The sequence below is a fragment of the Arvicola amphibius genome, chromosome 2 (assembly GCF_903992535.2).
Source record: "Arvicola amphibius chromosome 2, mArvAmp1.2, whole genome shotgun sequence".
In the NCBI taxonomy this organism is placed as follows: Eukaryota; Metazoa; Chordata; class Mammalia; order Rodentia; family Cricetidae; genus Arvicola; species Arvicola amphibius.
This window is the reverse complement of record NC_052048.2, coordinates 12,801,229-12,813,765: the sequence shown is the minus strand read 5'-3', so window position 1 is coordinate 12,813,765 and position 12,537 is coordinate 12,801,229. Positions and strand designations below refer to the sequence as shown.

At 44.5% G+C, this 12,537-nt stretch overlaps 1 protein-coding gene across 1 annotated transcript in view; it reads left to right on the top strand.

The window, feature by feature from the left end:
• Positions 1–11,539, top strand: part of Dera (deoxyribose-phosphate aldolase) — a 90,478-nt gene extending 78,939 nt beyond the window's left edge. The window contains exons 7-9 of the mRNA XM_038318932.1: positions 6,157–6,269; positions 10,429–10,578; positions 10,805–11,539. Of these exons, the coding sequence (XP_038174860.1) occupies positions 6,157–6,269; positions 10,429–10,578; positions 10,805–10,861 (320 nt within the window). The 3' untranslated portion in view covers positions 10,862–11,539. The remainder of the gene's footprint in view (positions 1–6,156; positions 6,270–10,428; positions 10,579–10,804) is intronic.
• Positions 11,540–12,537: the final 998 nt, after the last annotated feature.

Sequence of the window (12,537 nt, the reverse complement as noted above, 5' to 3'; positions counted from 1 at the left end):
TTGGCTGTGACCAGGTTCACACACTCTCTGAGGTAGGGTTTTCTGTGGCTGGGTTCATAAGAGCTTGAAGAGAGGCGGCAGTGTTCTGTGCTTTTGGTGATTCTGAAAGCAGCATATATTTCTGAGGTAAATTTTGTTTTAGTAAAGGGCAGGAAAAGAAATATTAAAATGAGAAATAAGATAAAAGTGTGGCTCCCTAGTCCCACCAGAGAGTCCTGGGTTTTCCAGAAGTAGTAAAGCACAGATGTGATACATTTCCTAAACTATTCTGTGATATCAAATCTTATTTTTTTTTTAAATTTAGTGAAAGTCAGTATCTTAAATGCCTGAACTATATGATTCTCAGTTGTTCTTCCTGATACCCAAAACAGACTACAAACGTAACATCTACAAACTGGAGTCATGTGGTCAGACCTCATGGGGCTCCAAGGACAGAAGCCAGATGTTTATGGGTCCAAAACTCTCCATAGTTTTTAATGTAAGAAATGTTAACAGTAGCTTTGATGGAACCCAGGGCATTCCATATGCTAGGCAAGGACTCCAGCCCTGAGTCATCTCCAGACCAACAGCAGCATCCCCTGAAGTAGATGTTTACATAATCACTGTGGCCCCTAATGACTTACTTAAGTAGAGGTTATGCCTTATCCTTTGGGCAGTTGATGTTTCCGTCTGATGACCAGGTTCTCCCATGTACCTTCTCATCTTTTGATTTTATCTGTCTTTTGGGGTCTGTAACAAATTGCACTTATGCATTCCCCCATATTCATCTAGTTCAGTGGATCAGTTTGAACTCTGCAGTTCTTTCTTGTCATCATATTTATTGGGAATACATCCACAATATTTCTTTACATATACCATTAGGTATTGATGTGGGATGCTCCTCTATATGCTGAATATATTTTATTACCATTGGTTAATAAAGAAGCTGATTTGGCCATTGGCCAGGCAGAATAGAGCCAGGCAGGAAATCCAACCAAAAATGAAGGGAAAAATTAGGTGGGGTCATGGAGATACCAGCCAACCGCTGGAAAAGCAAGATGTGAGGGAATAAGCCATAAGCCTTGTGGTAAAATATAGAATAATAGAAATGGTTTAATTTAAGTTGTAAGAGCCAGTTAATAATAAACCTGAGCTAATAAGCCAAACAGTTTGTAAGTACTATTGAGCCTCAGGGTGGTTATTCAGGAATGGCCGGTAGGAGAGAAACTTCCAGTTACAATGTATATTCTGATTTCAGTTAATATCTGATTTCTAGGAAGCTTGCCTTGATGCGTAATACTTTGAGGTCTTTCTTTGCCATTTGAGCATGACAATAGGTTGGTGGACACTTCCCAGACTGAAGCGTAAAGAGGAAGAGTGGTTAGGAAAGACAGAACCTCCAAAAACTTGAGGAGAATTTCTCGTTATAATACTTGTATAATTTCAATACCAGAGAGAGAGAGAGAATAGAGAAAGAGAGAAACTGTACAAAGGGAGTACAATGGCCACACTTAATCCTAATCCAGGGCAAGCCATGGATTCAGGAAAGTCGGGAATGCCAAGGAAGACTGAAAAGACAATTGTTTCTAGTCGTAGCATCTGCAAATAGGAGAAAGCCAAAGACAAACAGGAAATCCTGAAAAAAAAAATAAAGCCAGAAAAAGAAAACACATGACTGCCCTAGGACAAACAAGGGAAATGACGCTGTCAACCGCCCCTGAGAAAGCAGGTCAGCAGTGAACGAGGGAGAGATTGCAGCAGCAGCAGCGCTCTGTGGCGTGAGCTCGTCCTTCTCCACAACCAAAGCTGATGGAGGCAGTGTTAGGGATCCTGCCCCAGGGGAAATGTTTAAAGAAGGCCTCTAGGGGGAGAGACTGCAAGCTCTGAATGAGGGACAGCAGGTCTTTGACAGGCAGAAGAAACAATCTAGGAGCCTTCCTTAAAAAGATTAAGGCCCTGGCAGCACCCACATAATAGTGTAGTGTTATTTTAAGATGGACTGAGATGAATTGAAAAAAAATATGTATTAAAAACTCCAGGGACGTGTGTGATAGTGTGTGAGAGAGTGTAATTGCTGTACTCAGAGGAGATGAACTGGAAACATGCAGGAGTCTCAGATAAGTCCAAGAAGACCCCAGGGCTGTGAAAATGAGCAACAGATGCAGCAGGTGGGAGAGGAGTAAGCGTGGTGGATACCAGTCCCGCAGAATCAATAATCTCTTCCAATTTTAATGGTCTAAATATACCAATTAAAAGAAGAGTCTTATAGAACCCACCAAACCCCTACTGAATGTTTATAAGAAATCCACTCAAAGGTATAGTGATACTCATTTGTATTTTAATAAATAAAGCCTGCCTGAAGATCAGAGAGTAAAACAGCCTTACAGACTAGGCAGTGGTAGCACACACCTTTAATTTCAGTAGCCATACTAGTTTGCCATAGAAACCAGGCAGTAGTGGTGCATGTCTTTAATCCCAGCCCTAGAGAGGATTATAAAACGGGAGGAGACAGCTCTCAGTCTCATCCTGAGAATTCCTGGAGGCAGAATCGCCATTTTGGACTGAGGTAGAGGTAAGAGCTAGTGGCTGGCTGTTTTGCTTTTCTGACCTTCAGGCTGAATCCCAGTTTCTGTCTCTGGGATTTTATTAATTATGCTACACAAAGGTTAAAAGTAAAGGGTTGGAGAGAAAGACCCCATGCTAACTCATAGGAGTCGCTATATTAATTCCACACAAAACAGACTTCAGGAGCATCGTGAAGGCTTAAAGAAAAGGCATTATATACAGCAAATAGACTATTACTTCAACAAGGCATGAGAGTTCTTAATAAATCTGTACTTAGGATGAGGCTCAGGGAATAGGGGTTGAGTCAAGCCAATCCCAAGAACCTGCATGGTGAAAGAGAGAACCACTTCCAACAAGTTATCCTCTGACTGCCATATGTGAACCCTGGCATATGGCAGGCACACACACACACACACACACACACACACACACACACTTCCAGCTGGTTTGTAGACTCAGAAGAGAAGACGCCTGGTGATTTCCTTGGATGTGTCATTTCTGCGGTATTAATGCCCGATATAGGAGCACGTGCTACTTTTCTCTTTGCTGTCACCAAATGTCAACAAAACAACTAAGAAAGAAAGGATTTCTTTCAACTCATGGTTTGAAGGTCAATGCCTTTGCTGGGCAAGGCATGACAGGAATCTCCTCAGTTCTGGCTGGTACTCCTCACACCTCACATTTTGGTGAACAGAAAGCAGAGACAAGACAGGAAGCAGTGACCCCAAGTTTTGCTCGCAGTGACCATCTTCCCCCAGTGAAGCCCAGCCCAGCCCTGTCTCCTTATAAAACCCTGCAATCTTCCAAGGCAGTGCCCCAACCTAGGCCAAGCACTCACAATTCTGCTCCTGGTTCCATAGGCTCATGGCCCATCTCCTGATTGTCTCAGGGTAAATCTCCTTAACAGAGAGTTTTAATTGCTGCCACCTTGTTTGCCACTGTCCTCAGTTTTAAACAGACCCATGCTCTTTCTTGCCAAACCTTTTATTTCCGCCGTACTTCGTGGTCTCACTGTAAATCTGAGTGAACCCAGTGAACGTCAGCCGTGCCACGCTCCGCATGTTAGACTGTCTCAAAATTTCCTCCACCCAAAACATCAGGCAATTATTTTGGAATTCAGCCTTCCTTGGACTTTCAGGACACAATTCCCGAAAGCCTTTGTGATCCTGGGAACCCTCATGAGCATGCTTTCCTGTGCCTTTCTCTCAGCATTCTGGTTTTCTGAGTTGCCTTCAGAATGATCTCTGCTGCTGCTTGCAGTACTGCGCGGCTTCTAAGGTCCAGCCCCAAACTCTTCCATAGAGGCCCTACCTGAGGCCTCTGCTTCATATAATTTGGTATAATCCTTGAGGGATTTAGTTGTTTTCACACAGATTTTCCCTTTTGATTCTGTGAAGCACCTAGGGTTTTTAAGACGCTTTCTAAAAAGGTGGAAGAGTGAATTCGCGTGGCTACCATGGGAGCTGGAACTGGATACCAGGCCTATTGCCACGGCTTGACGTTGTTCCTCTAGGGTCACCATGACTTCAAAGGAAAGGGCGTGCATTTGCTGTGTCTTCACGGCGTATGAAATAAAGGTGTATCTACCTGAGCCTTTCGGTGCACAGAATAGTCGTGGAAGTATCTTTTCAAACTGACACTATAAGGGAAAATTTAGGTGGTTTCTGTCTTCATGTTCGGTCCTACATTTTTGTGATAGACTCTGAGAGACTCAAATTAATTTTAAGAATTACTCCACAGACTTCTTGATGGCAGCTGTGAACTTGTCCCTAATGCACCTGAGAACCTTGTGTATGTTTATTAAGTCTGAGTCAGTTAGCCTGTTGTGGGTTACATGGACTTTTTTCATCCAAAATGCAATTCCTTCAAACCGATAAATAAAATTGGAACATATTGATAGGGTGAACATGGGATGTTTCAGTAGATCTATTTCTTGGGTAATATCCAGACCTCTGTGAATATCAGTTTTCAGTCCTTTGTCATGTCTTCGTGGGGAAAGCATTCAGGGCTCATACTCCATTTTAAAGCCACGGGTATGTGATGTGGCATGCAGCGTCGTGATCGGTTCCACCTCCCTTAAAACTAGACTCCAGAAGTTTCTTCTTTAGCAGTGTCTGTGGTCCGATACTGTGCATGGATGCGGGGGGGGGGGGGGGGGGTTTCGAGCACTGCTGGACTGCTGGGCTAGGTACCACCTGAAGGAAGGCTTCTCTGTTTTGGCTGATGGTGTGTGACCCCAGATAAGTGGGGCTTTTTTCTAAAAGGCAAGCTAAGGTAGGATGCCTTAGCTGAAATCACACGGACAGGGATGGGGAAGGGGGGGGGGGACACTGTGTCATGTGACTTCATGAAAGCTACATAACTTTTCTGTGCCTAAGTGTCCTCTTTGAGGATAGTCAGCACTTGGTACCAGCAGTAAAGATCAACTGTGCTGACACCCCTGTAGCACCTAGGATCGAGTCCCTCCCTACCGCCGTTCTAATAATCCACATAAACAGACTTAGATGCAAAAGCAGGAAGCTGTTGAAAATATCCGCAGAGTGTGAAAGGGCACAATATCTGTCATGAGCCTCATCTGGTTGGGTGGCCTCCTACTTCATCAAGGCAACAGAAATCAGCATGTGACCGTGCTGGGGTCAGCACAGCTGTGCAACGGGCTTTCCACTGCGTCAGGGTGGGGGGAGGGGCGGGGCGAGGGGGCGGGGCGAGGGGGTTGGGGGAGGGGCGGGGCGAGGAGTAGGCACTCCACACCTCTGTGGAAAGTGTCAAGATTCATGGTAGTGAGCACAAGGCATAAAATTGTTTTTATTCATCTCAGTTATGCATTAAACAAACCAACTTGATTTTAATTGGCTGTGAAATATAGAGACAAGAGTACCAGAGTCTATGAGACTCCATCGAGTGGCTAATTTAATTTATCTGATGGTGAAGAAAGATAAAATTCTTAACCGATTTTTTTTCTTTTTTCTTTTATACGTGTGTGATGTGTTCTGATTACCCTCCCCCACCCTTCTTTATAGACCACCCTCCCTTCCACTCCGGCTTCTTCGCACCCCTACCAGCCATCTGTGCCTCCTTAAGAGCCCCTTTCATACATTTGTGCCTTTGTGTTTCTTTTAGTCACCCGTAGATTTTAATCAGGGCCACGCAGCTATGGGTTCGGAACCGTCCCTTAGAGCCTGGTGGGTTCCGCCATGGGTATTCAACCAAACACAATGACTGTTCCTCCCCAGAACCCACCAGCAGCAAGAAGTTCAGCAGGGAGGGCAGAGCCCCATCCGTGACTGATGAGTGGCCGGCTCAGTCTTGTACAGGCCCGGTAGTGACACCCTCTGCTGCTGTGGGACATGATTGCAGTGGCTGTGCCCAGAAGACGGCAATTTGCAACACTTCTCCCTTTCTTCTGGTTCTTATTTAGGAACAGAAATCTTTTAATGGTAGATTTTCATTTGAGTTTTTTCACATAATTACCAAAAAGTAAAGTCGAGTCGTCCCTGGGGAGATGCGGTGGGAGGGGGCAGGCAGCATTGCACGCAATTCACTTCTTTCAATGACTTAAGTATAAAAGTAAGTTTTTAATTAACCTGGGATTTTTCTTTGCTTCTGTTTTAGGGTCAGATTTTATTAAGACTTCTACTGGAAAAGAAACGGTAAATGCCACCTTCCCGGTAGCCATCGTAATGTTACGGGCCATTAGAGATTTCTTCTGGAAGACTGGAAAGAAGGTACGTTACTGCCAGCAAATCTTCCCTCAAAGTGAAGAGGAGACTATTTATAACTCTCCTCGCTGCCCGAACGCACGATAACGTCTCCCTATGCAGAAGGTGTGAATGAGTCGCCTTTATTAAGATAAATGTTTAATTTACTTTCATTACAGAAGAACGCCTCGCTGGGGAAACGTATGCGGTTAGCAGAGCTAGCGTGAGTGTGGAGCGTGTGTGTGATCAAGATGTAAACTCTCTGTGTCCTTTTATTAACCGAAGACAATTTGATCACTGACAAGAGATTCCTAAATGGGTTCTTTAAGAAACTAATTGTGCTGCGACACAGAGGTTTTTCTGGCAAGGCGTTGGCCGTTGAAAACAGGTTAATGTAGAAATTTAACTTCCTTGCGGAAGGGCAGAGAATCGCGGAGTAACATTTATTGAATGATGAGCTGTGCTGGCGATATGAAAAGTAGGCAGCATAATGGAAAATAATCTTTTCCTGTCATTATTGAAGGACACACATAAATTGGTTTTTCTGTTGGGAAACCCCCGGTCCAGAAAAACTTATTACTTTTAATAATATGAGGTGAAGAGAAAATTCTCGAGGAGATGAACTTATTAAACAGAATAATGAAATACCACGAAACAGCAGGGAAGTGGTAGCTTTCGGTCCTATAGCTCTTGAATTAAATATCCATTTTTCTTTTTCTTTTTCTTTTTTTTTTGCGTTTTATGGCAGTTGGATGTGCTGTTTGGGAGAGTGTTTAGCTGAGGAGGGTATATGCTAACTTTTGTCAGCTTTTCGAAGAATAGCATAGAATTCTTAGAAACACACAAAGTTAAAAGGAAAAATGCATATAAAGTGTTTCTTAAAAACTGGATTTGGATTTTCCACTTCAAGTTGCTTGTCTAACCACAAATTACCTAAGAAGGATTTTTTGTTTTGCATAGTTGGAAAGGTGTGTGTGTGAGAGAGTGTGTGTGTGTGAGAGAGTGTGTGTGTGTGAGAGAGAGTGTGAGAGAGTGTGTGTGAGTATGTGTGTGTGTGTGAGTGTGCATGTGAGAGTGTAAGTATGTGCATGTGAGAATGTGTGTGATGTGTGTCTGAGAGAGTGTGTGTGTTAGTATGTGTGAGTGTGTGTGGGTGTGTGTGTGAGAGAGTGTATGTGTATGTGTGAGTGTTGTGTGAGTGTGTGTATATGTGTAGGTGTGTGTGCATGTGGGTGTGGGTGCGAGTGTGTGTGAGAGAGTGTGTATGTGTGAGTGTGTGTATGAGACAAAGAGAGAGAGCTCATTATATTGAACACACTCACACATTCTCTCTCTATGAGAGAGAGAGAGAGAGAGAGAGAGAGAGAGAGAGAGAGAGAGAGAGAGAGAGAATGTGTGAGTGTGTTCAATATAATGAGACTTCTTTCTCTTCCTGAGGGGCATCTTTTAAAACCAGTGTCTTGATTTCTGCCCTTTGGAACCTTCCTCATAAAGACCATTGATGCTTTGCCTGGAGGGTGGAATGTCTTTATGAGTGACTGTAGCTTAGATTTATTTTGGGATCAGAGACTTACCTGGAACGTGCTTCTTGTGAGAGGAAATAATCTCCCAGTATTTCTCTGAATAAGTTCACAGTGTTGAGTACAGATAGGAAGAATATACATTGTTGCCTTCAAATGATGCTGATCCACCATGAATGTCTCCTGCTTGATGGTCTTTTTGCATGGATACAAGTCTGACAATTTAAAAACACGTGTTATCAAAGAAAAGTCGTATAAGGAGAAACTCATCTTGTTCTTTCAGTTGTAGCTGTCACCACTAGTTAGGCCATGGGATTCATGCCTAAAGTCATTTACCAAACCGACTGTGCTGGGTCCCAGAAGGTTATTGGTAAGGCATTGGACTGAGATCATCAAGATCAGATACTCAACTTGCCATGCATGTGGGAGATTCCCTTGGCATCTGTGTTTCATGAGCTCCACTGTTAGGGGTAAAGCATGCTGTAGGGGACCAAAGAAATAATAGTTTTCGGGTGGATGATCATGGGCCGCACTAGCCTGTGTTGTTCTTGGGTGTAGACATGAACATGCCCCTTCCTAAGACAACTCTTGGACAGCAAGAAACAGATCTCAAAGAAGATCCATGCTCAGCGGTACAGGCTGGAGTTCTGCTTGTCTTTGTTCCCTTTTTTTATGGTTGTTCTTTCTCCCACTTAACAGCAGATGCCCCACTTAGTGTTAAGCAAAAGTTGAGTGCAAGGCACACCCTGTTTAATTTATCACATTTTATTTTCAGCAAAGAGAACCTGTGTATATTTGTGTGTGTACCTGCAAGCCAGGCATGGCCTGTAAGTTGCTGACAGCAAGCCCAGGAGGCCGTAGACTGTGGTTCTTCCTTCACCGCTGTAAGCCATGCTATATGGTGCAAAAGCCCCCCTTTCCAGGCCACGCTTGGTACCACCCCTGAGAAGCCGCAGTTTAATATATCATAACTGATTCCACTACAGATTTGTTTTCCATATTCTCTCCCTTAAAAATGTATTAGCTTGGGCTGGAGAGATGGCTCAGCGGTTAAGAGCATTGCCTGCTCTTCCAAAGGTCCTGAGTTCAATTCCCAGCAACCATATGGTGGCTCACAATCATCTGAAATGAGGACTGGTGCCCTCTTCTGACCTGCAGGCATACACGTAGATGGAATATTGTATACATAATAAGTAAATAAATAAATAAATATTTAAAAAAATGTGTTAGCTTACACAAGAACTTCTTTTTGGAATGGAGTTGCTGACACTGAATTGTATTTGTAGGAAATCTTGATGAACTGACTGACATGCATGCCTCCTGTCAGCTCACTGCCGTCACTTTAGTTATTTATTTGCCGTTCCTCAACAGTGGCTAGTAGTGTCATGCTCTTCCTGTGCGAGCTATCTCGTCTATGATTAAGGCAGGGAACCCTCTTAGGAGACTGTTCATGCACTGCTCCGTGAGAGGACTGAGGGCAGAGAGGGTTGTTGTGGGATATCCTGGAGTCAGGAGGTAGGTTTCGCAGGAGCAAGACCGTGCGATGGCTGCAATGGCTAAGAAGGCCGACAAGTAGCCACACGAGGGCAGTGGCCGGGCTCACAGTGGGGCTTCCCGCTTGCTAATAGGACCTTTCATCCATTTCTCTATTCTGCTCACAGTGCCTCCTGCTAGTGTGATCTATCTGAAAAGAGTTCTGAGCTCTTGGGCTACAAACCGTGTGGTGTGGCAGCTTGTGTGTATAGACTTGTCTACTCCTCCGGATAGTTCCATTCTTAAGACTAGTGAATCCAGGGGACCAGGAGCTTCTGCACATGGAACCTGTGCTTTTCCTAATGGATATCAGACATTGTGTAGAAACAGCATATATTGGCTGATTTGGATTGTGTCTTTTTTTTTTTTTTTTAGGATTTATTTGTGAGTGCATGCATGCATGCCTATGTGTGTGTGTGTGTGTGAGTTTCTGTAGAAGCCAGAAAAGGGCACCAGAATCCCTGGAGTTAGAGCCCCTCAACATGAGTGCTGGGAACGGAACTCCAGTCCTCTGGGAAAGCATGGGTTCAAGGTGGCTCGCAGCCCCTCAGTCACGAATTGGCTCGTTTCTCACCCTCCCTATAAACTTTTGAAAGCAGTATGACATTTTTCTCCTATGCTTACATTAACAATCTGCCTGCTTTGTAGAACTCTGTGTGCCTACCGCCTCAGAGAATAAGCCTGCAATTAAGTTGATTGAAGCCAGGGTCAGCTCTCCTTGTTGGACAGCTGCCAGCTTGATTAGGTTGACCTCGTGGCCACACTGATCCACTCTTTATTACACCAGTGCCTTGCACCTCAAGATGAGGGCTCATTTGAAGCAGTGTAGACGGGATGGACACTGTGGTGTATTTTCTTGTTTGTTGACACTTTCCTTACAGATTTAGTCTAGATGGTGGAGGTTTACTCAGTGAGATGTGCCCTCATTCTTGTCCCTTTAGAAGCGACCGCCCAGTCCCCATTTATGGTGGAAATGTTGTCTTGGAGTATAGTCAAGTAAGGCTCTACTGAAACTGGTACCTTTGCTGAAGTGATGCAGACTAGGGAGGGACGTGTGACTCAAGACTGGTCATTCACAGTGTCACTTTTGAAATCAGCCTGCTAACATGGCTACCCTTCTCTCCTCTTCTTAGGTAGGCTTTAAACCTGCAGGAGGCATCCGCACTGCGAAGGAGTCCCTAGCCTGGCTCTCTCTTGTAAAGGAAGAGCTGGGGGACGAGTGGCTAACCCCTGACCTCTTCCGGATAGGGGCCAGTTCTCTGCTCTTAGACATTGAGAAGCAGGTGAGTGGGAAGACCTTGGCCTTGGGGGGGAGTGGAGACTGAGCACATCCGAGCCATGTCTCTACCTCCTTCAAGCAAACCTGCACCTGCTGTAGATCAGCTGCAAGATCTGCTGAAAGACTTGCTGGTCAGCGCCAAGTGAGATTATTGCACTGCGGTGGGGTAATTACTAGCTTATGTGTATGGTTGCTTAATTATTAATTTATAATACTGGTTTTCTTCACAGATATACTACCACGTGACTGGACAATATCCAGCTTATTATGATCTTCCGATGTCTTAGGCCAGCAGCCAGCCCAGAAAAGCATCTCACAACAAGTTAAAAAAAATGTCTTTTGCATAATTGCCAAGGTTATGTAATTTAAGAATATGTAACTGACTTTTCCCCATTAAAATCTTCCCTGAAATTAACTCAAAAATAAGAGAAACAAATCAATTGAATCTATATGTGGAACTCAGATCAAGTAAGACTGAATGCTCTTATTAGGAGGTCCACATGTATTAATTTTATGAAGGTTTTCTCTAAAAAAACTCTGAATAAAGTGTTCCTAATAGCCTATATTGCAGCAATTTCTGAGGAGAAAATGAAGTTAAATTTCCCTTGACTTGAGATTCTAGGACAGGCAAGAGGGCTTGGCACAAAAGGTGCTTGCTACCAAACCTGACCACCGGTTCAGTTCTGAGTAACTGCTTGGGGGGAGGAGAGGGCAGGCTTCCGGAAGTTGTCTTCTGATGTCCACATATGCCGTGCCCCCTACCACTGACACATAGTAAATAAGTCAAATGCAATAAAAATGAAAATGTGTCACTCAGCCTCCCTCTGCTGCCTGGGGACGGGGCCCCTCCTGGATGTCCACCTGGATGTCAGCGTTGGATGGAACTCTTTCATTGATTGTTTTCTAATGAGATCCTGATGTTGTTATAAGAAAATGTGAATACCACTGAATTTTTAAACACAAAAGTCTCTGCTTGTATATTTATTTTGTTTACTTTGGGGGGGGGATAGGGTTTCTGGACTGGAGCTTTGAAAATGCTGGGGATGCCACCCTGCCTGACTTGGCGATCATTGTTTTTTTTAGTCTCCTTAAATTATTAAAAAGAAAAGAGAAGAAGAACTGGCAGCATCTGCTTGTAACTCCAGCACTGAGCATGCGTCTTACTGTGCAGTGAGTTACGGGCTCGTGTCCAAAACCCAGGCTGACTGCATCTGAGGAACCACACATAGGCCGGTGTCTGCTTTCCGCACGTGCCCATGCACTGACCTGCACACACGTGTGCGTGTGCACATACACAGATGAATCCAAGTTGGAGAAGTAGCCATGGTATAGGGATGGCGTGCTTGTGTAGCTTGTGAGAGAGGCCTTGGACTTCATACCTGGACTACACAAATAAAGAAATAATCAGTAAGCCGGGTGGGAGGCTGCCTGCTGAGCCTGCAGTCACTTCTGTGGGTCACCTTCAGGCAGCTAGGGACACACAAACAGGGCTGTAACTGTGACTGCCTTCACTCTGTGTGTGCTCCTTTGCTATGTGGCTCCTCCCTCCCACCAGTTCCTTTGCTTGCTGACACCTCTACCACGAGAGCTTCTAAAACCTGAGCTTTTCAAAATGGTGCCTTTTCATCAAGAATCAACCAGTTCTTCTCTTTCTTCTCTCCCTCCCTCCTTCCCTCCTCTGAATACTCCCCTGTTAATCGGGAGCAAAATTGCCAGCCTGACTGGGTCCTGAGCATCGTCTCGTCTGCAGACGTCTAGCCCAGCCTCTGCCTCTGTCTCACCTTGGGACTTTGGTCCAGTCTCTGTGCATCCTTCGACCTCTGTGTTGGCCTCTGTGAAATGAAGGGCTGAGGGCAGGTGACGTAACAGTGCTTTCAGACCCAAGATCACATCACCCCAAGGATAATTAGAACAAATCCAAGAAAACGTTTTATGGCTGGAAAGAGAAAACACTTTGTACCGA